A 27,892-nucleotide genomic window follows, 5' to 3' on the forward strand; every position below is an offset into this window, starting at 1 on the left:
TTACTTTACACTGGTTTTCCTCAGGATCAGCCTAAAGAAGAAAGATCAGCACATCAATCTATTTGAAGGATTATCTCACTAAGAATTCAGCAAAAGTCAGAAATCCTTCCCCTACTGCATTTACAAGAAATTTCTTTAGTATTTTAAATTAGGAATAATTATGGCTGTATATGAGATCTAATCACTTGGGTTTCAACTCTTTCAAAACATATTTGTATTTTCAGAAGCTATGCTTTTAAAGTAGAGGTAGCCTTTTTTCATCTGCCACAGCTAACTTTTTTAAAGACCTCATTTGTCATTTTGATAGAGTGTAGAAGTCATTAATATAGAAATCAATATTAACTAGGTAACTGGTCTTCATTTAAATGCAGGAGCAACACATCCAGTGAGAAATCTGAGATGTATAGCCAGAGAAGTCAGAAGGAAACCTCTTCTTTGATTTTAAAACTGACATGTCAAATCAACATGCACAGATTAATTCCTGAAGAGTGATTTTTTTAATATTCCATATGTAACTAAACCTAATAGTTAATAAAGTTCCCTACTTTCCTGTAATGATTTTGAAAGATTCTCTGATTTATTTTTTTTCAGCTTTAATTACTAAAACTTGCATGCCCTGCAAGTATGGTCTATTGAGTATAAAAAGTATGCATCGTATCTATAAAACTACTGTGATCTAAATTAGTGAAAAATAGTAATTTTCACTGAAGGTACTATTTTATATAATAAATTTTATATTTGTTTCAGATATCTATAAGCAATTTGACACGTGAAGTTCACCAGAAGTTAGCAGTTTTTCTGCATAGAAATTAAGCTACATTGCTTAAACTTTCCGCTATTTTTTAAAACAAAACCAAAAACAACAACAAAAAAGAGCAAAACTAAGAACAGGTTAGTTGTGATTTACCTATAAAGAAGTCTATCTTGGGCATTTTGTGGTTGATTTGCTTGTCTCAGATTTCATTGAAAACCAGTTTTCCATGAGGTTTTAGAGAGGAAGAGTATGAGCTATATGCATTAGCATGCACCATCTTGTGTCTGTTTTGGAGGAGATTAGCCCCAGGCGATCATTACCTTGTCCTTATGTCAGAAATGTCCCATTTCAGGTGGGAATAAAAGGAAGCTATATACCATATAACCAGAATCCTTGTACTGCAGATACCACTGAAGATTCTGGGGTGCTTCTGTTTGTTAGATACAGTGAAATTTCCAGTACCCTGACAGCATTCATATTTCCTTTTGCATCCCCTGGTCTTTTTTTCTGTATGAGTAATATAGGTTTGGAAATCTTCAACTTCAGTCTTCAAGTGAATAAATATATCAGATCTTCTCCTCAGGAATGTAATAGATGTTACTAAAATTTCTTCCCAAAATACTTTAGAAAAATAGGTTGAAATTGAGTACTGACTCTGAATTACTTTTTAACTTTGAGATATCAAATTCACAATTTAATCCCAGCTGTAATGTATTGGGTTTTTTTGGGAGATCTTGCTAGAAAAAGATTAAATGCTTCTGTCTCATTTTATCCCTAATACCTCAGAAGAATACTGTTTTCCAGTGGCTTTTGACTGCACTCAAAGAGCTATTACCTTCTTCTGTTAAGTGTCGTATCACCCATCCAGTATGCATAGTGCTCTCTCCATAGTTTATTCAAAGTTATCTGTTTACATTTCTATTACCATTTTCCATTTATCTTACATTATATTTTTATGATAGATTTTACAATGATATAAGAGTAATGAATTTATTTCCATAAGAACTTCTAAAATCTTTAGTTACCGGAGTTCAGTCTCTATTTTTTTTTTTCATAATTACCTTTCAGAATTATTGACTGCAAACCATCTTCCATTCTAAATAAATTCTCTCAATCAGTCTGATCAAAATTTATAATAGATGTAATTAACAAGACTGAATGTTAATTCGTACATTTTGAGTTGTCTACTTCATTTGCCATTTTAATTAATTGGCATTGATGTTCTGGTTTTGCTCACCGATTATGCTGGCTTTTGGAAATTGCTAATTCTGACTTAGCTCTTCTGGTTCTTTTATTACATTTCACAATTCCGACAATCACAGAATCAGTAAAGCATATATTGTGTGTGTAGCTCTGCTGCAGGTAAACAGCTCATGGTTGGAGCTAAAATTCTGAAGACAATAGTTGTACAACAGTTTTTTTACTTCGTGTGTTTGTACAGCCAGTCCCAGTAGGAAAAATTTTCCTGATACTACAGTAAGTGATAATCTGGACTCAGCTGGAATCAATACTGTCTAGCTTTTGGAGAATACCCGCAGAATGTTTTATGACAATTTTATGGTAGAAATACTTTTTTGATCTTTAGATATCATTACCATAATTTCTCTGATGACTGAAACATAACAATAAATAGGGATTGATACAAGAGAAATATGCAGATGAAAACTTTTCAAGGCTAAATATTTATAAAACTTAAATGGAAAACGTACAATATTTTGAAACATAGGCCCGTTTGCTTCCTGAGTTATTGACCTGTTTGCTGACAACTCAAACATTGTTAATAAAATTACTGTTTGGATACCTGCTAATGTTACCATTTTTTGTACACTATTCCTGAATCTAGATATCAGTCAGCGTAACTCACTTGATCTTTATTTTTAGGACTCTTAAGGAGGACCTAGGTGATGGGGTGTATTTCAGTTTTCTTTTCTTTCCCTGCTGCCCTGCTCCTCAGTGCATTTCCATTTGAGGGCTTTGGATAACCGGAAGGCAGCTTTCCCTGGTGTATATCAGTGGTGTAAGAAAATTAAATATTGCCTTTTCTTCATTATTTCAGCACATTGATGAGAGTTATGTTCACTCTTATTCATTGAAAAAAATATTAATATACAACACCTAGAATAAAAATGTTAACATATGCACCCCCACTTTTTCAAACCAGCATTTTATTCTATTGCAATTTTGACTTCATCTCTTTCTGTCGCTATTTTTGCTGCTAAGAACATGCTTATGGTAGATATCGCTTAGGGTGAAAAGGTTGTGGTGTTATTAAATAAATGTTTAACATTGTAAGAAAAGTGAAGGAAAATAAGGATCACTTCTACTGTTCAGAATAGATGTTAAGTCTGATTTGACAGATTTCAAAACCAGAGATAGTGTCAAGTTCACTCAACGAGGACAGTGTTTGCATATCAGTCCAATACTCCTTCACACTCGTGCAGCACACCAGAACAGACATTCAAACAGATTTAAGGTATTCTCTGCCACTGAATTTTTTTAATACCAGATACTTGAATCCCTCAGCACTTTAATTCCACAAATCCTGTCCTGTCTTTGTAATTCTAAAAGGCAAACATAAGTATGTTAAACTTCTGAGGATATTTTCTTCATGCTGCTGTTGTGACCTCATTCAACAAAGCCTAAAAAGGATGGTTGTGGTCAGCATTTTGAAGGTATCCTGTACATCTTAACCATAAAGTTTAAGATATTTACTTTCTTAAGGAAAAGTCTATTGAAAAAATAACAGCATTTTCTTCTGGGAGCTTCATATCCATAGGAAATAAGAAAAATAATGGTTCCACTCTCTGACTTTAGGTCACCGCTGGGCTCTCCTCCAGTTTTCTACTTTTACTTCCGTTGTGTATATGTATTTTGTGTGTATTGCTGACAGTTTATTTTGCAAAATGTGACTTTTATTGTACAAAAAATACAGACTGTGATCACCATGCTTGTTCATGTGGCCTACTGTACAGCATTCAAAAAATTTTGAATTTTGCTCGGTCCTATTTCAAATAATGTTTTGATTGCTTGTTTATATCACTGGCAATAAATGGAGCCATTCAGTTTTGCTCCTTTTTTTTTTTTTTTTTTCTTTTTTTCTTTTTTAACTTGTGTAAAAGTGCAGGCTAAAGGGGTTCTCTCTACTAGGGGATTCTCTACTAAGGGATTCTCTCTACTAAGAGAACTTCAATTCACCATTAGTACTAGCAGGGAATGGAATAGGCTGAATTGCCTTATACAGCCTTCCTATTTAGATTTTGACTGTCTTCATCCCAAGAGTCTGTAGACACATAGATTTATGTTTAATTAAATATCTTCCCCTCAGTTGTGAAGTGCACTAAGGAATTAATTTTAGAAAAAGGGCAGCAGTTGTCTGCTCTTTAACATTGTTAAAGAATTGTCAGTTAAAATTTCTATATTTCAATATTTAGAGTTATGCAGTATTTCATAAATTATTCCATTTTTGTCTGTCTGCAAGTCCACTGCTATTCCTTGAGATTTCTTGTGAATATTTTCCTCATTTTGAAATTAATGTACAATCTGCTAAGAGAGTACAAAAACAGGACAGAAAATAATTACAAGTTTAAAAAACAAACAAAAAAGGTCAATAATTGCAGAAACTGCAGCAACTGACTGATCTTTGAGAAATAGCACAGTTTTTATTGCTTCGAGATCTCACTGGCAGCAGTGAGAGTCAGTAGGGGAAACCATTAATACTTCTTTTGTTCCAGCTATTATCATTACTATTACTGTAGTTTTAGTCTAAACATAGATTGTAGAACAATATCATTTTGAGTCCAGGTTCTAGCTGTGGGATTTTTTTATATATCTTTAAGAAAAACAGCTTATATTCTTTGCCTGCTAATCTTGCTTGTTTCTTGGTGTTCAAATAAGAATGAAATACATTTTATTTCATGCTTTCACAATCAGGAGATAAACTACAAGTGACAGTAAATCTGAGAGAGTGAGCAGCTAGCTTACCTGCTGTGCACCTTTTAAATCCTTTCTAAACAGATGCATTTGGATTGTTTTCAGAAATTTTAATGAATTTTGATATTGTGTTTGTATAATTAATAAGCCTTAAAAAGAAAACTATCTTTGATAGAAGGAAAAACAGCAGCCTCGATTTATCGGGAAAAAAGCTGCATTATTTCTGATAATTCAAATAAAATTTGAGAATTTCAGTGTTATGGAATAGAGGGCAATGGATTTTTTTAGTACATTTTAAAAATCTCATGAGGGACAGCAGCAAGTAATATTCAAATACTGGGATTTTTTATTATTACTGTTGCCATGGAAGCCAACAGTATTAGGTGATGTGTAGGATTTAAAAGTTGTTGTTTCCTCTGGTTTCTACTTGGTGATTATCTGAAAATCCTACCTACTTTTTTTTGAGGATGAAGGATTTCTTGTATTTACAGGACTCAAGTCTTATCTTGCTTCTCAGCAGTGTAAAGAAGGTGAAGTATGTTTCAGAATTTGTCTCTCAATGTAAAGAAACCACATCAGCAATTTAAGTACAATAATATCTTTCTGGAAATGCAGCAGGCTTTTAAGCTGCTTCTTTTAAAGTTACTTTGCTGTTAGTTTGATACAAAGAGTTAGTGGAATCAGCACAAACAGTGTCAAAACTGTTATTTGGTCAAAGCTTTGAGAAAGCAAAATATTAATAAATAGAAATGGCTATATTATAAGTAGATGTGTATTTGAAAACTGAGAACAATAATTGCATGAATGCATGTAATTTGCACTCTGTCTGTGGCTGTGTATACATAATATAACATTGTATAACAAAATGATGGATTTTGGTTTTGTGGGTAGACCTGTACAGTTATTTTCAATATGAAACTTATTTAGGTGTTTCATATCATCCTCACTTTCACTCATGCTTCTTTCCACCGGAACTGGGAATGTTGGCAGGGAATTACTCATTGACAGAACATACAGATGCAAGAACAAACTGCTTGTGAACTGCAAAGCTTATAAAAATTGGCTGTTGGATCACTTTTTGAAGAGTTTGGCTTTTTATTTATTTACTTACTTCTTTGACACTACAGAAAAGAACTGGTTTTGGAGCAGTTCAGGTTTGTTTTAGTCACCCATCCTCAACAATCAAACTTGTAGTTATGTTCATCAGAAAATGAAGAATAGTTGTTAATAAAAATCAAGCTGTAGTGAACTTTTATCAGACAAATTACTTCCTGAATTAAACCTGTAATAACCCTTTAAAGACAGCAGCCCTTAAACTGGGGTGGATTGCTGTTTGTTTCATGGTTTTAAAGTTATGTGGTGAATCCAGATTCTTCCTGCTCTTTTGGGACTTGTTACCAAGTAGCTGTGTCACTGGATGAACAGGATGTTATCATACATTAAAATTCATGGTAAAATTCTAACTCTTGTGTAGTCTCTTTAGCATCAGGCAGTTTTTTCCAGCTTGTGTATTAAAGAAGGGGTTTGATTTATATCTCTTTACTTTCCCAATTTGAATGAATACTTGCCCTGTAGAGACTATTCTCTCTAAATGATCTACATATGTTGACTTTATTTTGTTAAATATCTTGTGTATTTTTCTGAGAATTAAAGTTTAGATTCTAGAGGCTGTAGCTTGGCTTGACAGGTATTTTGCCTCCAGAGATGAAAACAGACATGTTTCCAAGGAATTAGAGAACTTCCTTGCAAGCAAGTGCTTAAATTTTTCAGTGCCTAGCTACTAGGACTTCAAATATCCATCAGTCTAAACAGGTGGTAAAGATGATATATTAGACTATTGTTGTGATGAAATAATAATTATAATAATTAAATAATTATATCTTTTTCTATTTGTTGGTGGATTCTGACAGCTGCATATATACTTTTGCTTTGTCAGATAGAATGGGCAAACAATTTTTGGCATGTATATTGTTTGCAAGGTACTTGCTTTATTTATTGTATGAGATATTTGTGTAGATAAATGATAAGGTATTTGCCTATTTGATTACCAAAACATTTTGAAATGGAAAATTATGAACAACAACTGAAAAAAATCACAGCTGGCACTAATATCTGTTCTTTCAGTGTGTATTCTTGTCTGTATAAAGGCATGGATATTCTTATAAACATCAATTACTAGTGGACACTGAGTAGAACAAAATAGTGTTAAAAATTAATGGGAAGACAAGAAGATGGTGATATCAAAATACTCCTAAATTCTGTCACAGAGGTGAAGCCTGTAAAGACCAAGGGCTGAAGTGTGACTTGATTTGGAAAAGTCATGTGTGTTTGTGTGTCGTGATTTTTTGTTTGTTTTAAATGAGCATTTTCTGTGTACTGTACAATAAACCTTATAGGGGTGGGGATGTTGGAGGGAATGTGTCATTTTTCCAGGTAGTTCTAAGTAGAACAAAACACTTTCATAATGTATCACAGAATCACAGAATGTTAGAGATTGGAAGGGACCTCGAAAGATCATCTAGTCCAATCCCCCTGCCAGAGCAAGAACACTTAGATGAAGCTACACAGGAAGGTATCCAGGTGGGTTTTGAATGTCTCCAGAGAAGGAGACTCCACAACCTCCCTGGGCAGCCTGTTCCAGTGTCCTGTCACACTCACTGAGAAGAAGTTTCTTCTCAAATTTAGGCAGAACCTCCTGTGTTCCAGTTTGTACCCATTGCCCCTTGTCTTATCATTGGTTATCACTGAGAAGAGCCTGGCTCCATCCTCGTGACACTCCCCCTCAGTCTCCTCCAAGCTAAAGAGCCCCAGCTCCCTCAGCCTTTCCTCATAAGGGAGATGCTCCACTCCCTTAATCATCTTTGCTGCCCGGTGCTGGACTCTCTCCAGTGCTTTCCCGTCCTTCTTGAACTGAGTGGCACAGAACTGGACACAGTATTCCAGATGTGGTCTCACCAGGGCAGAGTAGAGAGGAAGGAGAACCTCTCTTGACCTAGTAACCACCCCCCTTCTAATACACCCCAGGATGCCATTGGCCTTCCTGGCCACAAGGGCACAGTGCTGGCTCATGGTCATCCTGCTGTCCACCAGGATCCCCAGGTCCCTTTCCCCTACACTGCTCTCTAATAGGTCATTCCGCAACTTATACTGGAACCTGGGGTTGTTCCTGCCCAGATGTAAGACTCTACACTTTCCCTTGTTATATTTCATTAAATTTTTCCCCGCCCAACTCTCCAGCGTGTCCAGGTCTCGCTGGATGGCAGCACAGCCTTCTGGCATGTCAGCTACTCTTCCCAGTCAGATAAAGGTATGGAGATGGATCACAAAGCCAAAGTAAAATTATTGATAGGATATCTTCTATTGATTTTTGAAATATGTGCCAAGCTTTTAACATAAGGTTCCTTCCCTTATGGATCCCGCATGTTAGGAAGACAGAATGCAATACCACCCTGTAGCATTATTGAATTTGCCAGAATATATTAATGGATTCGCCCCCTGCCTCCCCTCCCAAACTGAAATCTTTGCTATGCCAGGATTGACCTAGGACAATAAAAACTCATAGCTCTTGGCTTTCTACCAGTGCTTATGTTAAAATACTTATGGAATTAATTATATAGTTATGTACAAAAGTCTTTTTGCATCTTGATTCACTAGACTTAGTGTAGGAGGTAAACATCAATGCCAAATAACAAAGTAACTACTTCAAAGAGATACAACGTGTCTTACTTTTTTACAAATTATTATTGATTTGAAATGTTGAGTCAGGTAAATCACATTTCCTGTTGATACCTGTTGTGGCTATGTGCAAAACCCAAAATTGTCTTTGTGTTCATGCAAAGTTTCTTGTACTGACTGCTAAAGTCCACAAAGATTTTACAGGTTTGTTTGTGTTTTGTTTTTGTGTTTTTTTTTTTTTTTAAGAGTTACTAATTATGTATTTTAATAAGTCTGAGTACCACGTTCCTTACATGTTCCACAGACTTCATGAAGAATGTAAGACTGAGTAGAACATAAAAGCTATGTAGCTTTATTAGAGGTTGGCTTCAGTAGTTCTTTTGTGTGAACCCATTTGCTAGAATAAACTGTAAATCTTTTTCTTTTCCTACATCAGCTTTTCCAATTATTAAATTACGTGAAGAGAACATACAAGGCATGACTTTGAAAATGACCTTTCCGTTATTTTTTTTTAACAAGAGTATTTATATCGTACAAGAAAATACACTCTTTCCAATGTCTAGTTCTGCTTAATAAGGATCACAGTGTCAAATTTTATACTATGTGCATTTTGACTAAGGAAATATAGGCAGAAAGTTCATGTTGAATGAGATAACAGCTACCTTTATAAACTTTGACTCCTTCTCATTGGTATGCAAGTTTAGTCTGTAATTTTGGAACTGATTTTAGGTTTTAATTAGTCTCTAGAGAATTCACATGGACAATAGATTGCTCATTAGTCTGTAAACTTTCCGTGAAGTTGATTGCCCATTTCTCATGTCTAATGTGGAAACCAAAATGATGCATATTCATTTGCCTTCCAGACGTTGCAACTGCCTGTCCAGATAAGAAGTCCATCTTAATGTACGTGACCTCCCTCTTCCAAGTTCTGCCCCAGCAAGTTACCATGGAAGCAATCAGGGAGGTGGAGATGTTGCCACGACACTCAAGGGTTACTAGAGAAGAGCACATACAAGTACATCAACAGCATTTTTCACAAGAAGTGAGTTGTTTCACTTTTCTGCATTCATCTTGCTGCTCTTGTTCCCCATACCTACCCCATAAGTTTGATGCTAGATGCCCACTGGAATGCAAAAAAACCCACAGGCATAGTGGACAAAGTCGCTTCACCACAGGCACGTCATGTGTACTTGCATGCATGAACTGTAGTTCCATACTGTTTTTCACCTTTCACTGGCCTGTTTCAAAAGTGACTGTTCAGCAAATAAGTGCTTTGCACTTCTGTTTTACAGCACTGGGTCTTTTGATTTCAAAGGGCACCACAAGGAAGAAAACAGACACTGGGGAAGGTTTTACATTTAAACACAGACATGTAGAAACTTTTTCACCTTTTTTAGAGAACAGCAGTTGATATTGCTCCATAGTCATGGTACATTTTTAATTTTTTAGCAATTTTATTGACATTGACTTGTGTTTTAAGATCATCTGTTCTCAGATAACAGTTGGTCTCTCAAAAACCTCATGTAATACTTGGAATTAATTTATTCTTGCTGTGTCAGTTATGTTTTTGACTGAAATAATTAGACAGTCTCTGCTGAAGTATTAAGCAGATCTCAGGCCTAGTGTACTTGTTTGAATTTAATCTGTATCTTGGTTTTGGGATTCTTAGCCTTTTTACCAAGCAGATGAGTATTGGCTCTGTTTATTCAGAATTTACTACAAGATCACGTGTTTTTTGGGCCTTTGCTTGTAAATTTTAAAGAACCTTCAATTTACATGGGTATTCTGCTGGTATTGAGTCCTGAGAGTTTGTTGCTTTTGGAAAGCATGTCAGATTAAATGAGAGCTTTCCTTAATACCATCCCAATTTTGACTGCTGGATACCAACACTGTCCTTGAAAAATATAACTGGTGATGACCTTCATACTTCTTTTCTTCACTTACTCTTAAAATCATTACTTCTATAATCCATTGACGTATCCATACGTCTTTTCTTTCCACCTCTAATTTCTTCTTTGTAGATCACGGTCAGTGTACCACAGAGACCTTCACCTTCTCCTAAACCACGGTTCAAAAGTTACACATATACACAAGCTGTATATGTCCCATCCCCTGACCAAAAAAGGAGGCAGATTCCTCCACAGGTCTGTCAATATTGTTGTTTGTTTTAAAAACTGTTTTATTAAGCTTGTGCTTGGAGTGAAAGAGTTTGTGCATTTTGCTTATACGTGATCTTGATGATCTACTTTTTCTAGGTGTTTCAGTATCTGTCGAGTGGTTACTTTTTACCATGTATTTCAGCGTGGCTGACAACAGGTGTTACATTCATTGTTAGGGATGAACAACATTCAGACACTGCTGGTTTAGAATTATAAACTGCTTCCTTTATGTCATTTTTGAAAATAGTACATATATTGCTTCAAAAGAGTGTTAGAAGAACAAACTAAACATACGCTGTATTTGACATTTAATCATTGTATTTCTGTCTTGGGTTTGATTATAGGAAAACAAGAACCATTGGTTTTCTCTTGCTTCTCCTGACCCTCAAATCTATTAAAGAAAATAATAAAATAGAGTGATGTCATTTCTCAGAAGGTTACTGTAGTTGGAATGAAGAGAAAGGAAACATTAAATTTAGTATTCTTTATATGACCTGATTAGAATATAACAGCTAGTCACTTTACCACCAGGCCAACATTCAGGTTAGCATTTTGTGTTTGGGGTTTTTGACTTTTAAACAGCTGCAGTAGTTTAATGAAACTTGTTTCAGGCAATTCGTATAATGAGCATTTCATTAGCTGGATTTTTATAACTTTTGACAAGTGTGAGAGGCAAAGGCCATATTGTATAATGCAATGTGCTTTCCTTTCATCACTTTAGGGAAAAGAGATCTGTGTGTATTTAGCACTACAGTATGAGTTTGCTTGTAGAGACTAAATTCTGTCTAACTTCTAAAAATGTATTGCAAAATTACACTTAAATTCAACATTGTGTTGCCAAGTCTACTCCTCAAATGACAGGTATTTTACTGAATAATGGCTTCCTTTAAATACTCTAGGAAAGAAATCCTGTGCACATAAGCATGAGCCCTGCTACATTATGCTAACATCAAATGTGTTGCGGTGATGATTAATACAGCTTTTAAATAAGGTGTTTAAAACTAGTATAATTGATTTATTCTACTTAGATACTATCCTGATAATAGAGAAGAATGAAGACTTACAATACAACTTTTTCTTTTCTTGAGCTACTTTTATTGTGATCCATTGTGGGTTTTGTCAGCACTCCCACCATCAGGCATAATGTACAAACTGATATAGTTGAAGTCAGTTATATAAAATGTATTATCAAACTCTACTAAGAAAATACCATGCTATTATTCAGTCCTTGCCATGCATTCCAGTGTTCAGATCTCATATTCCTGAATTTGGAAGCTTTGTCTCTTACACTTTTGCAATAACTACTACTACAATATTATAATCCTGCTGATTTGACAGAATCTGAAGGCCTAGCTAGAACTGGACCCTGTTGTGCTAGAGCCACAACAAATATTAATGAAAGAAAAACACTCACTTAAATATCCAGAGTGACTATCACCAGATATAGTCTCCTGATAATTAAGATAAACTTGGATTGCAAATAGCACTAATTAATATACTGATTCAATATGTGCAATTCTTAATCAGTGTTAATGATTTTTTAAAAAAATTTTTTTTTTTTTGGTACCTCTAGCCTTTTATTTCTTGAACAACAGTTGTCACCTAGCCGATATACCTTAATAATCCTATGTATTTTAACTAAATGAAATAATTGTTATTTCCTTTTCAGTTTTTAGTAACCCTCCTATTTTCTGTCAGCCATATTATGATTTTTTTATACCACTATTGATATTGCAACTGATTTTCCGTAAAATCTACTTCACTAGGTGACCACATTAAAGAAATTGAGATGAAGTCAACTTTTTTTCCTTGGATTTTGTGAAATTTAGGAAGCTGTCTCTCATTTCCATCTAGTTATCAAAGAAAAATTTCAGATTTATTTTACTGATCTGCCAGTCTCAGCGGTTTCTTAGGTGTTATCACTGAGGAGTGAGATTTTCATTAAGTCTGTTGGTCTGCTCTTGAAATGTGTAAGTCATTTTTTCTTTTTGTATCTCTACAAACCTTCATCTTAAAAGACAAGAATATTATACTTTCCTCAATATAACCAAAGAAGATACACGGCAGCTATCAACAAAAAGTCTTTCACCTACTTCTGTCTAGAGGATCTAGCTGCTAAGAGTGATCTTAAATGCCATAGTGTTTAATTGGGTGATGTTTTTCAATTCTGCATTTTGAACTGCAGTCCAATAGGTTTTGTAGTCCTGGAAACAAGACCTTATATCAAAGATTTTGAATGTTATCCTGCAAATTCCACCATATATGCCATACTTTTACTGTATATATCAGTTGTTGTAAATTGCAAAAATTAAACGAGCTATGATTCTATGAGCTCCGTATTGGCAAGAAGGCATAACATTTCCTCTTACGTGATCATCTGTCAAAGTCCTTTCCCTTCTATCTTCTACCCTTGTCTATTCTGTTACTTTTCACTTCAGTTTTCCCATCTCCACACTTCCTAATATCTTCACAACCTGTGTGTCTTTAAATTCACCCTTACTTTCTGAATTCTTGTTCTGTTAGTATACCTGTAAGGCCTAGTATTTTAATTGCAAAGCCGGACAAGTCTTGCTTTGCTTGCTTGGCTTAACCATGGCACATCTGAGATTCAAAGAAAATCATTGTTCTACCGAACAGTTTGCTCAGTGCCTTCTTTTTATTTGATCTATGCTTGACCACTTCTGTCTGTAGCTGTTAAACCTTCTTAAATGCAGCTCTTCTACTAATGCTCAGGAAAAGCTTTCCTCCTCTGTCTTTTATTCTTTAGAAAGTGTTGATAAACTCATGCAGATCTTGGGATAGGAATTCACTCCTCAAACCTAAATCCTTGAATTCCCTGTATTTATATTAAGAAAAGCCCAAGAGAATATATTTATGTTGACATGTTTCAGATGGCAGTTACTGCTTAGCAATTACAGAAAGCTTGCCTGACTGTGCAGCTCTGTGTTTTGTCTTGTGTTCAGTCTCTGTAATTAGATGGTCTGTTAGGCTTCACTTGTCAAAAAGTTAATTTTCTGAGATATTTCAAAATCCCAGTTTAAAAATACTATTTTGCTTGTGGTTTATATTTCTGAAAGCTTTTGTTTTTGTTATATTGCTTCATCTCATTGAATAGCTGACCAAGAAGAATGATAGGTTTCCTTTCTGTTTTTTCCAAAAATGTTTTATTAGAGTGGTTTCTAATATTGATCCTAGGCAAAACTCTTATCTCACTGTCTTCATTTTTATTTGCTACCTACTACCTGAACTTCACAGGACATAAAATATACTGCCTTAAAAGGATTCAAGATAAAAAAAAAAAAAAAAGTAAAACACTGAAGTACCTAGAAAAGAAACTTTTTATATTGGAAAAAGAGTGCTGAAAATGTAAGCATCAAGGAAATTGGAATGAACAAAACCTGTGCATGTTTTGAGACTGGTACTTTTGTAAGTAAGGTTTTGGCAAGCCTGTCTAAAAGCCAGATGTGAGTGTGGCTGCCTTAAATTATATGTTATGCAAAGTTAGGCCCATTACATAAATATTGTTGTATATTTTTCTTGTTTTGACAGGAGTTATGTTTTCTTCGTTCTACATTATGTTATATGAAAATACACAATTGGCGTGCAAGATTCCTCTTAGTATTTAAACTGACAAACTTCAGCAAATTTGAATTAAAATCATTTGGGATGCAGTAGAGATTAATGGGGACAGTATTCCCCAGTACTTAATGATTTGATTTGGGACTTCAGAATTGGAAGCTTCATGTCAGGCTTCAGCCTAGTCCTTAGTTTACAGGAAATCCCTAACCCTCCAGTCATTACTCCCATTTTACAGAAGTATTGTAAAGCTTTTTTTTTTTTTTTCTCACATTCTCTGTTTTGTTATATGGATTTTACAGAGGTACTGTACTGAACTTTCTCCATCAGTTCATAACTACAGGAGCTATCTTGGAAAGTTACTAGAAACTCATTAAAAATGAAGCTGAATTTACTCATACATAGTGCATAACCCTCTGGGCAGCCTTGGCCTACAGAATTCTATTTTTCTTGACAATTTACCACACTTTCAGTCTTGTGACAGCAAGTTAACTTCTTTAAAAGTGCTGTGAGATGTCTGTCCTGGGACCCTTTGGGGTTTATCTATGCCACAGACTTTAGGAGCACAGCATCACAGAATTGCTGAATTGTATTCCTTTGAACTAAAACAGACCTTTATTTTACTTAGAGGCTGTGATCCAAATACCTTGGGGTAAAGTGCCCTTTGGAGAGGCATCAGAAGAGTACTCTCTTAAATTAAAGTACAACCAGGTAGAATCTTAGTTTCAACTTCCTGGTAATATTTTTAAGGTGACACGTGCAGCACAGAAAATACCCCATTAAGTTTATCGCGTAATTTAAAGTAGAAATCAGGAAACTTCAGCAAATACTTGCTGAATTTCTTGAACCTTTAATCACGAGATCTTGATGGATATTATTTGAGCAACATAGTCTCAGCTGTTAGCTTATGTATTCTCTTTTTAAATAGAAACTTTCTGCATTCAGAAAGCTAGAAACTATTTCTGTGGAACTAGTATCCCTAGGATTCAGACTAACCACAATAAAATAGCAAAACAGAATCGCAGACTGTTAGGGATTGGAAGGGACCTCAAAAGATCATCAGGAACACCAAATGAGGTGACACAGGAAGGCGTCCAGGCGGGTTTTGAATGTCTCCAGAGAAGGAGACTCCACAACCTTCCTGGGCAGCCTGTTCCAGTGTTTTGTCACCCTTACTGTGAAGAAGTTTCTTCTCCTATTTGAGTGGAATGTTCCAGTTTGCACCTACTGCCATCACCAGAGGTCAGAACAAGGATTTGCAGAATTGGAAAAGTGAAGCTAAGAGCAAGTCTTTTGGATTTCTTACGGAGCTTTCCTGCATGCTGCATCTTCAAGGAACCGGATGGATCCTGGTATTTAAGAAACCAGTGAGATCAGAGCTTCTGCTCGATTATCTCACACAATCACTCACTTGGTTCCCCCCAGAGTTAAGCTCATGAGGCCTCAACTTCCCTCCCCAGCAGAGAGGTTGCTGCTGGTCCAAGAAGGTCAGGCAGAGTTGTGTCTGTCTGTGCTGTGCCACTGCTTGTAGTTATGGATGTTAGACATCACCAGCCAAGATCCCAGGAATCCCCTGCTACTTGTCTCTACGTATCTCTCTGGTGACCAGTGACAGCACACGAGGAAATGGAATGAAGCTGCATCAGGAGAAGTTCAAACTGGATATGAAGAACAGGTTCTTCACTGAGGGGGTGGTTGGTTACTGGAACAGGTTCCCATGGGAAGTGGCACAGCACCAAGGCTGTCAGAGTTCAGGGAGCATCTGACAATACTCTTAGTCATATGATTCAGTCTTAGGTAGTCTGCTGAGGAGCAGCGAGTTGGACTTGATGATCCTTATGTGTTCCTTCCAACTTGAGAGATTCTCTGATTCTCTGATATACAGGATCTGCTCTCACTTCCAGGATCTGTCTTCTAGTCAGCATCTTTTTCACCTGATTTCCAAACTCCATTCTCTTCCCTGACCCAAATTCCTTTCAGGATGCCTCATTTCATCAGCTGTTCTTCTTTCTATAACCCTCAGCCTCCAGTTCTCTCAGTCTAAATAGTCTATGTGCAGAAGTACAACTCATGATCAGCCTCCTAACTGGTGCCTCTGTCTCACACCTCTTCATTACTGGGAGAATTCAGAGCAGAGAATTGCAGCCAGCTCCTACTGGTTGAGTCTAGCAAGAAACAAGAATCTGCCTCAGAGCTCAGAAGTGCAGTTTCAGATATCCAGCTGCCTCTGCACTGCACACCCATGTACAGTTATCTGCTGCTTGCACATGGGCCAGTTCACATACCTGTTTGCATCCACTAACTGGGTGCTTTTTTTCACCCCCAACTGATAATGACGTATCTTTAGAATTTGACAGAAAAAGCAATTACCAAATTTTCCATCTCTTTTTAACTATCCTTTTAAATCAATCTTAAAAATCATAATCAGAATTTTTTTCTGTTAGACTTTTTCAACTATGATTGCTTATTTGAGATATCTATATAGCTTATTTAAACACAGGAACACTAGAAATGCCATGTGGTGTATCCCATGTGAATTATTAGACTGTTCCTCTCTGGTTAATAAAGAAGGGCAATGTGTTATCCAGAAAGTAAAAAATCCTAGATAAAATCTATCTTTATCTGCTGTATATTCATATTGAATAAATCTGAATAAACTGACGATCGAATAATTGCATGAGTTTACCCATGGGTAGTTGGCAACATCAAAACAAAAATGAAAAACAATTTGTAAAAGGTGAACTTGATTAGAATGACTTCTAAAGTTTTGCGTTTTTTTTAAAACTATTAGAAACATGGAAAAGTTGCACAGGTTATTCCCTGATTACATTATTAGTTAATGTATTTCTGAGAAGAGAACTGTACATGCTTTCAATAGCACACTTTTTCATTATTTTTTCATTATAGGTTATTTTTTAGATGCTTTTAACTGTCTTCAGTATTAAGTTTCATCTGTATCTTTTTGAAAATCACACCAAAAATTCGTAATTTCAAAGTTGAACTGTGATAGAAAAGCATTAAAAAAAAAAAAAAGTTCTAATCTGTGGTGAAAAAGTGCTACTGCCGAATTAGAAACTTCATGAATGTGAGTGAAAGCATCAACTTCTAAAAGTAAACAAAAAATGAAATAATTTTGCAAATGTCAGTATTCTTTGCCTCTCATGTTTTGAAAAGAAACACATTTCTAAATAGCTTAATTTTCAAGGCATACAATAAGATAAAAAAAGATATATAGGATTTTAAAATGTTCATCTAAGCGATTTTGTATGAGGGTGGATTTTTGAGAAAGGGGATAACCTTTATTCTCCCCTGTATTTATAGCAATAACATGAAAGTTATATGTTTTCAGGTTCTGTGGGAAATGCCATGGACTGTAAGTTCACATTCATAGGGCAAGCAGGTCTGCATGTTTACCTGCAGCAGTGACCTTTGGAAAGGCCAGATTGCTTATCTCTACTGATCATCAAAATGCTGGTTTCTTTCTACCCTCCAATGATTTTGATGCAATATAAACTGTGTATTGTAATGCTTGTGTAGAAGACTCTCCCTCTAAGATACTGCAACATGTTTTTCATGCTTTTGGTGTTCATGTACAGATTCCAGATACAAGTATACAAAGGAAGATATTCACAGATTTTCTACATGTGTTTCAAACTGCGAAGTCATTTCTCTCTCTATATAAAACATTATTATGGGTGTGTTAGCCTGAGGTGATCAATGAGCTAAGGGGAGAAGTAGGAAGAAATAAGATCTTTTAAAAGAATAATACACTTGGAGCAGGGAGGAACAGACACTCTTTTAGATGTTCAAACTTTCTTCAGAAATTCTGGACCCAAAAGTACCGTAAAACACAAAAATTAGAACTTCAAAAATATAAAAATTGTCTGGAACAATATAGTGTTTGGAATTTATCCACACTTTTTCTACAGAAAGCATTTGTTTCATTAGAACTTAGTTTAGCTGTAGCAAAGAAATAACACATATATTTTGATGGAGTAAAACATTCTTAAAAATGCAAAAGGAAATTTTAGTTGCCCGATAGTGATATCATTAGAGTGAAAACAGTGGTTTAAATAAAACGTGGATGATGTAGGAATGCATAAAACTTGTATGTGTGTATATATATATATTTTATTTTACTTACGGTGTTAAAAGCTCAAAGTTATTAATACAAAAGAGCAACACTCTCTTATAGAATGACTTCTGTAGTGTTTTGCAAATAATTTGCAAAATATATTAAAATAAAGTACACTTAACTCCCAAGCAATATGACATAAGAAGAAAGATTATATTTTATGTGTCATTCTTCAAGAGAACCTTCTAACTTTAAAGCATAACTCTCATTAATTTAAATGGAATTGGCACGTGTGTTTAAAAGAAATCTAAACCACAAAAAGTATGGACAGGTGAAAATCCAGTGTGTGAGGTTTTTGTTTGATGTTTTCTGTAGACATTCTTCCAGGCTTTTATTTTTTCTACTTTCTTTTATTTCTCTTATGATTTTTCACATTTATTTTTGCCTTTGCTATTCAACAGCCTAGCTAACATAACAATATATGCAGCTTTTACCAAAATTGCATTTTCATCTTAATTTGAACAGAATGGCCATTGACTTATGTACTTCTGGTCCAGTATATTGTTTGTGTCAGCTTCTGAGTTGCCATTTTTTTCATATTTGGTTTGATATTTCTTCAGTCTGGTATATAAAATCAGTTTTCCTACCCCTATTTTGGAGAGAAAGTCTATATGTTAGTTTGAAATATTTTTCTTGTGCTTTGTTCATTGAAGAACACATCTCATTTCTTTTTTTTAATAAATAAAGCAAATCTAATATTGATTTGTCTTCATTTTGTATTTTGACCTTTATGAAAATAATTCAAAATATCATTCTATTGCCAGTCAGAAACATACAAAAATCCCGAAACAGAAAAGGGAGAAGAGGGAGAGAGAGGGGAGCAGAGATACGAAGCTATAAAGATGTTCCTTCCTTTAAAAATGAAAAAAATCCCACCATGCAGACATTGATAGTGTCAGGGGCAGGAGCTTCAAATGCAAGTCAAAGACTGTCAATGAGACAAGGGGAGGATAAGATGGAACAAGACATTGACTGTCTGTTATGGTATCAATAGCAGAGGTGGCATGTTTCCATTGTGTGTATCATGCTTCTACATAGTTTGTGCTGAGTTGTTATTCTCTTCAGTGTAGCCTGTTGGCTATTTGTTTCATACACTTCACCAGTGAACTTCATTGTTGAGGTGTTATACGAGTAACATTTTCATTATGAATTTTGATATATTACTTTTTACAACTTCTTAAAGAAAAGCGCTGTTCCAGGTTTTTTCGTTTTGTTGTTGTTGTTTGCTTTGTGTTTTGTTTTGTTTTGGTTTTTGTTGGTTTGGTTTGGTTTGTTTGTTTGTTTGTTTGTTTGTTTTTCCGCTCTTGTTGAGTCTCTCTGCATAAAACCTGGCTAATTTGAAACATGTTTGGCTTCTGGGGTTTTTTTGTTTAGTTTTAGTCTTCAATGTCATTTTTCCCAAGGATAATGATTCAATAAAGTTAGTAGCATTCTGCTAATGTAGATTAACCTTTCTCAAGACTGGGAAGGGGACTAAGAGATAAGTCTAGATGGACGATACGTTATCAGAACTCAGAAAGGGACTACCCATTGCTCTCCTGGATGTCTTTTGTACTCTGGGGATCCGGGTTGCTGCTTTTCCATTTGGGTTATTAGTAATTCATCAGCCCACTTCAGAAGCAATTATCATTTGATATCCATCCATTTGTCGTTACTTAATCAGGTGATTAGTTTAGAGACAAGCTACATGTATCACAAATGCATAAATGTGTCTGCTTCTTGAACAGATCTTTTAAGTTCTCATTGATACCATTTTCCTTATGCAACTGCTTTGTTGATTCATGAAGGTTTATACTGAGAAGGCTACCAATGCCTTGTTTATTTTCTCACAGTGCTGCTGACTGAAATATTTGAAGAATTTTTTAGGTGATGTTATTGCGTGCACCTCAGTTTCCTGGTAAATTGTACAAAGATATTTTGATAGCAGTACATTATATCAACAGGAACTATTTAGTTTCAATTATCTGAAGTATGAGACACACATCTTTTAATTCAACTTAAAATATTATCTCATTTCACTGCTATAAAAGTTTCAAAGCACACATAGAACATAAGTTTTTAATAGAAAAGAACCTTGTTTCTTAAAGTATAAGTGATTTGAGGCATGCCGGACTATGTATCAATAGGCAGAAGTATATATGATAACTTCATAGAACAGTTTTTTTCAGTTGATAGTGTGACTTATAAATGTTGAACTGATTATTTGTCTTAGTATTAGGGGAAGTCTTTAAGTTAAGAATATCTAATCCAATAGAGAACGGTAATGATAAACAGTTTGGTTTGGTTTTTAAACAGTAATTTTTTTTTCAATTCCATATATATACTTACTACCAGTATTTCATTAAAAAATAGGCTGACATTAATTATACGGCACAGAAAATAAGCTAGTGAAATGTGTGCTATTTGTAAAAGCTATTAGGGCAAATGCAATATTCCTGTCCTCAGATTGGTTTACTAGGAGTAACTTGTTGAGTTTGAATTTAACAGTGGGGTCAGGAAATAGAGATTTTACATATGTCCATTCTATAACGTATTGAGGTGTGATAACAATAAATGACTACATGTTTGCATAGATTTTTCCCATCTGATTTAAATTTGCAAATATTTTGAGGAATAAGGAATTAATTCCACTTAACAATATATGTTGTAAGTTACCCCACCCCCTTAATGTCATAATGTACTTTTTAGTATGATTACCTTTTAAAAAATGTTCTCTAATCTACTTATAATTATCCATTCCTTTTCAAAACACAATGCTTTTCTGTCTCCTCTGTGTCACCAAGTAAATGCTTTCTCTGTTATGCCATGCCATGCTTTGCTACTTCTAGTCTTTTCCTGGTTGTCCTGTCTCTTTTAAATTCAGTCTAAAGAATCATTCTCTGCTGCATTGATGGCTTTTAAACTAAGTTTCAACAACTCATTCATATTCAGCCTCCTATTTTTTCTTCAATTTTTTTGGCTTTGTTCCCATTTTGTGAACATACATCATGGCTACTGCAATGTGATTTAATACCTACAGTTTATAGTCATGTGTTATGACATTTTATTAAATATGAGTGCATTTCTATGTGATGGGGGGAAGTATAATATTGCTTGGCAAAATTTCACCTGTAAAGCACCTGTAATTGTTTTCTGCCACGTGATGGACACCAGGCAAAAGTGGCTGATATATATGGTTTCTGTTTCAGCATTCTGATACTCATTTGAAGAACAAAAATAGTTAATTTAGTTCTAGGAGAATGTAACAACAACAACAAAGAATTCAATAAGTCTACTATTCCAGAACTAAGAAATAGCTTTTTGTTAGATCACAGGTGGAAAGAGGAAAAATGAAAAATTAGAAGGAAGTGTTGAAGAAGGAAGCACAAATGTGAAGAAGAATGTGACTACAAAACAGTACATTTATAAATATTTTTTAAACTGAAAGCTTTTTTTATTATTAGTGTCTGTTAAAGATCTTAGCAGCTACACAAGCTACACATCAGTTGTACATTGTCTCTATAATGAGAGTTTAGAACCCTGTAAGTCACTGCTCTTGAATTATACTTTCATGCCCACCTCATTAGTAATTATATCTGAGTCGTGATTTTAATTAAGCAAATTCCCTCTTAACAGAACCTGAAGGTAAATTTGGGTCACACACCGCAAATGACCTCACTGCAGTTACATTTTTGCTTAATAAACATGGTTTATATTCTAACCAATTAGCTGAGGTATAATTTAAAATTGACTGCAAATATAAATGTATGAGAGAATAATAGTCTTTAGAGTATATTTATATGTAGCTATTTTAGGACGCCTTAGTTTTACCATCTCAAAGTAACAGTGGAGTATAATTCATATCTGCAAGAGAATAATTGATAAGAATATATTAATTCATTACATAAGCTACATAGATAGATAGATACATAGATAGACATAAACTAGAAACGTATTATCCCTGAAATAGCTATCATGCACTAATGTTTCTTTTGTAGGTCAGAAGCATTTTACTTGCCAAAAATTTTGAAATAGCATGTGCAAATATATACAGCTGCAAAAAAAAATGACTTACAAAACAGATGATTTGAAGGCTTCCTAAGGTGCTTCTATTAGCCTAAAATGTTATGCTTTGCATGTGAACTCACAATGTGGTGTTTTACTTCACAGTTCTTAACTGAAGTGACAGTGACACTATTCTGTTTCACTTTAAAAAAAAAAAAAAAAAAGCAGTTATTTTTGTTGATGAGAACTCATTTATTTATTTATTTATCTATTTATTTATTTATTTTCTTGCTTCTCAATTTAGTTTATTCGGGGTGGGGGGGGGGGCATTGGGGTGGAAAAGCAGGATTGACAGTGAAATATGGGGGGAAAAGACAATCAATTAAAAATATTAAACAAGAATAACTGGTAGTAATCCAAAGGAATTTATAGACTGATAGAATCATGCTATGTCCAAAATAGGAAGGGACTCACAAGGATCTTTGAGTCCAGCTCCTGTCCCCACAGTTCACACCATCTGTCTGAGGGCTTGTCCAGTCTCTTCTTGAACACTGTCAGGCTTGGGGCCGTGACACCTCCCTGGGGAGCCTGTTCCCGTGCTCCACCACCCTCTGGGGGAAGATCCTTTTCTTAATGTTCAACCTAAACCTCCCCTGGCACATCTTCCTGACATTCCCTTGGGTCTTTAGTTCTTCTGTTTCCTGTATCATGGAATTTTGCAGAATGCCTTACATATAGATAAGTTAATGTTAAGGTATGGAGCACGAAAATACACTAATTTCTGCTTTTGTACACCTCCACATAAATTTCAGAGCCTCTGTGGTAGGTCTGTGTGACAACAGAATAGTTTAAATGAGTCAGACTAAAGGGTTTCTCTTCCAGTATTATACCTTGTTCCCAGCAGAGACCAATAATGGATACAAAGGAACAGGGGAAGGGGTATGACTAATTAAAAGTTTTGAAGCATCTGTGTATTCTCACTTACCCTTCACTGATATCTGATTTGTGGCTCAGTAATTTCCTGAGCTGGAGTTGGTGTCTTTATATTTAGCAGTCCTCAGTGGTTTTTTTATCCTGTTCTTCCATCCAGTTGTTGGACTTTGTAAACATTTAGCAAAGTTTTTTATATAGTTTTCAGGTTGACCAAAAATAATACTTGATATTTCCTGTTTTTATTATCTATTGAAAATTTCAGTAATATTTTCTATATTATTATCCAATTTATAAATCTGAAGCACAGTCAGAAGAACACTATTGCTTATCATTTTGTCTAATTTCCCACTTTTGATTTATTATTCAGGGCATGTAGCTACAGGCAAGGTAGTCACACCACTGAATTTGAGAAGACAGGAAAATCTAAAAAAAAATTAAAAACCACATGCAAAAACCACACACATTAAATCACTTGAACCTCTTCTGTAACAGCATTTTTGTTAGCTTTTAATTTTAGATTTTAATTTTAAATGAAAATATCTTGTTTGAAGTGGCTTCTGTTGAAGAAGAGCCTTTAAAAATGAAGCTAAAATGATAAAATAAATGTAAGCGTAATAAGGATAAACCACATAAAAGCTTTGAAAGGGGTATTCAGCCTATTCAAGCAAATTTCACTGTTTAAGATTTTAGTTGACTTTGCAAAACCAGCTTTTTCAGTAATGTCTTCCAGATAGAGTAGCATGTAATATTGAATACTCTGAAGTCACCAGGACCTCAACCTTAGATTCACAGAAACTAATGAGTATGTCCACTAATTGGCTCTTGTCCCAGAGTCTATTTCTCAAAAGAAAAAAAAGAGTCATATTGTAGATGTATTTCTTTACAGTTAATTGCTCTTGCTATTGATGCTCTTAGAGGCATTATGATATTGTACTGTGTGAATACATAAAAAGAGGTTTTGAGTTAAATATTCTTATTGTGAAGACTAGATAGTCTTTAATGAAGATGCTGAAGAGAACGATCTTGGCTTAGTAGTCAAAAGTAATAGCAGGATTGGTGGCTGGCTGTAGTGATTAAAATAAGCTACATATAATAAGCTTCTCTTACATTAGAAAACAGTATGGATTATGGAGGTGGTATAGTTGAGGTTATGGCTTGGATTAACTTTTACAAAATATGTTTCTTAATTAGTTGCCTTTACTGGTTAAAGCTCACGGAAATAAAGCTAAATGAAATGCAGAGTACAGGTCAATTAAGTTAAGATTTATAGATTTGCAGTTCTGCAAAGAAAGCATATTAAAATTTTGTGGTTGCAAGCTATTTTATCTTTTGGTCTTCATAGTGTAGGACTTTTTGCTCCTTATATGTCTCTGCGACAGTGTGTTCAGTGATTCGGATTTTGATCTGAAGGAACAGATTTAATGGAAAACAGTACTCTGGCATGAAAATCTATGCATTTTCAAAGGTCTGTGAATTCATTGCATGCATGTGTCCAAAAACAGTGTATTTATTTTAATGGGACTTCCATGCTGAAATTCAGCAGTAACTTTCATTTAGTTCATCTTCTGAGGATGGGGAGAAAAAAAAAAAAAAAAGGAGGCATTGTCACTATTTGGTTAATTTAATGGATTTTAGTATTGTATTATGAGCTGTATTAGTTAATATAAATAATTATATTTCACTTAGAGCTATTTTTTTCTAGCTTTTCATTAGTGATAGTTTCTTTTTTTCACCAGCAGCTCTCTTACAGCACAGGTACCTTTTGTGAGATATACTGACAGATTATCTATTCTATGAACAACTTCAGAAACACAAGCTCAGTTGATCAGATTTGTTAATTAAAATTGCCAAAAGTGTCCTCAGCTTTTTAAGAACTAATTACATGATTTGTAAATTAGCACCTACAAATTCCATGGAAGTTCATAGCAATCGCAAGATTTGAAAAACAAACTCTAAGGCACAGCAGGCTTACTTTCATAGCTGATTTTTTGTGGCCTGTAATCAGGAATGCCTGGAACCAATGCATACATGTCTCACAGGCTGCAGATTGCTCTTCTAAGTAAATCCAGCTGAAAATATGTTAGTGTGCTTGTAAATAAAGGATTGAAAGAATATGCAACCTGTGAAATTTAATGCTATTTAAATGATTTTTGTGTATTTAATTTCTTTTTTTTTACATTAATTTTTAAACTCATGTAATTGCATGCTTTTTCCCTTTTCAGTTACCAATGATACTGGTTCTGTAACTGTAAAATAACCAAAATGTGTTAAAGCAATGACTTGATATATACTGTGAGAATGTGTTTCCATAATTTGCATTGTATTTTCCTGACAGATTTAGTTAAAATAAGTAGAGTACCCACTGGTAGAGCCTCTGGAGAACCCAGAAAGTTTGCCCCTTCTCATCTGTAAGTTCTTCTAAAGTAGGGAGTCCCCAGTAATATATACAGTGATGAATTTTTTATCTTTTTTTAATGTGTATGTATAAAACCCAATCTATACATTTTAACCTCTTCTATCTGCTTCTTTAAAACTGTCACTGTCTTGTACCTAGATTAACCCAGCATAAAGTGACTGCAAAATTTTCGTAGCAGCTACGAAGTTTATACTTCTCACTCTGTCATTATTGGGGATTTTATACACCTTATCAATTTCTGATTCTCATTGGTTCTCTTCCTCTGTAGCTTGTGATAGTGTTTTTTATTTCTTATTCAGCAAATAGGCATGTAGCCACATAACAAGATGCTTTAGAAAAGCATGTACTCTGGTTTTTTCCTGGGGAAAGCTCTGTTGCACAAAACCTTGTGATACTACCAGTTCATGAGACTGTGTAACTCTTCTGCTTCGAATTCATATAGTGTTTATAATGATAGAACTTTTCATAGCTTTACCAAAAGGATATGGTTTTGAGAAAACATTGTAGATCAGATGCATTTGCCTCATGTTGAATTAAAAACTTCAGACAAAGCAGTTAATCTGCTTCTGAAGACCAGGTTAGGAAGCAATTAAATGTTTTGTCTACGTTATAAAATAACTGTCCATTTCTTAAAAAACCTCTCACACTCTCACACTGTTCTTTGAGGGATTTTAAATTAGCCGAGGGGTAATTGCTATTTCAGGAAAGGGCTCAGATTTAACCAAGTTATAAATCTCTGCAGAATCACAAATTTGGGGTTATACTTAAATTCTAACAGCTAACACTGTAGACACAGAGACATATGAGACCTAAGCAGTAGAAACTAGAATCAACTGCCAAGAAAAATGGGTCTGACCTGAAGGGCTGGTTATGGTGGATAAATAAAGAATGGTTGGAAGTAGGTTGTTCAAATTGCCACATTAGAGGCTGAGTTCAGGATTCGTACGTGCTTGTTTTGAGCTGACACTGAGTGTCTCCCAAACCAAATTGTGCCATTTGTATAGCATTGCCAAGGCATGGAATTCCTTTTATGAAAGTTTACTTTAGGAAAAAAAAAAAAAAAGTCCATGGAAATAATTTACACAAAACAGGCTTACCATCTGTTAAAAGGGTATTACTAAGGTTAACTGCCTAGAAGTAGAGAAACAGGTTGGATTAGATGCATTATGAAGAACTGATATCCTTATACCCTTCAGTGAACTGAATGAGCCTGTTGTAAAAGAAAGTTTGGACTGTGTGATAGAGGAGACTATTGATTTTGTGAACACTACAGAAGTGTTTACTGCAGAAGTTAGAAGGTAGACAGAGAGGGGGTATCTCAAGGTCTTCCTGAATTGCCCATGACTGTGTGGGCAAGAAGAGAGAGAGAGAGAGATACAGTTCAGCTCCTGCTGTGAATCTTTTCCTTTCTCTTTTCCTTGCTTGTTGCATAGCTCCACTAACTTATTGAGTATCTCTCTTCTTCCATAGGTCAGCACTGCAGCTGAACCCATTTGTGAAAGGTGTTCAGTAAAGGAGCAGGAGACTGCAGAAAGACAGTTCTGTGATTAAAACAGTTGAGCGCTGCTCAGGAATATTCTTTACCTCAGTTACAGAGTTTTCTTCTAAGCCAGTTAATCTTTCATAGATGTTCCTGAGGTCTTGGTGTATTATGTGAGATGTTGAGGTCTAAAGCAGTGAAGCATTGAGCACTCAGATACAGCTGGATACACTGGGAAATATGTTTTGAACTACATTATTATGTAGGAATCTGAGAAATCAGGCCTTATACACCATGAATCAGTCAACTATTGTATATCTTGTCTTTCATTCCAACACATGTAAAATAGAGGTAATATGTGGATGCTGCTAAAGCTTTGGGACTACTGAAGGGAGGAGGAATCACCAAAACCCCCTACTGAGAATTGAAAAAAAAAAATCTGTATAAAATAAGTCTTAGAATTCAGTGAGACAAAGATTTAGGTTTGCATACTGAACAATAATAGTAAAATACTTTATTAAATAGACCCTTACTGAATGCTGCCCGTTCTGTGCACTGAATGAAATTAAGTAAATTTTAGTACTTTTTTCAACATTGATATTGTTGTATTTGTGCTCCTTCGTAGTTTTTTTGTGTAACTTTTTCCTCACCATCCCTTCTGAGACATCAAGTCAAATGCTCAAGGTAGTTTTTTGCTGTTAGGGACACTGAATTGGTTAACTAGTATCTCTTTATTCCAAGAGTTCATGAAATTTAAATTTATCAAGTGGTCCTGTTATGATTTCTGCTGTTTGTTTGGTTTTTTGTTTGTTTGTTTGGTTGGTTGTTTTTGTTGTTTTTTTTTGATAAA

The 27,892-nt window shown here is 34.9% G+C and overlaps 1 protein-coding gene across 12 annotated transcripts in view; it reads left to right on the top strand.

Annotated features, from left to right (window-relative positions):
• The window catches only part of DMD (dystrophin), a 1,243,922-nt gene that overhangs the window by 436,292 nt on the left and 779,738 nt on the right, over positions 1 to 27,892 (top strand). For 11 of the 12 annotated variants that reach the window (XM_065859822.2, XM_071812115.1, XM_071812091.1 and 8 more), the window contains exons 8-9: positions 9,223 to 9,401; positions 10,381 to 10,503. In XM_065859822.2, the coding sequence (XP_065715894.1) occupies positions 9,223 to 9,401; positions 10,381 to 10,503 (302 nt within the window). The remainder of the gene's footprint in view (positions 1 to 9,222; positions 9,402 to 10,380; positions 10,504 to 27,892) is intronic. The other variant, XM_065859832.2, reaches the window with a different exon arrangement.

The sequence above is a fragment of the Patagioenas fasciata genome, chromosome 1, assembly GCF_037038585.1.
Source record: "Patagioenas fasciata isolate bPatFas1 chromosome 1, bPatFas1.hap1, whole genome shotgun sequence".
NCBI lineage: Eukaryota > Metazoa > Chordata > Aves > Columbiformes > Columbidae > Patagioenas > Patagioenas fasciata.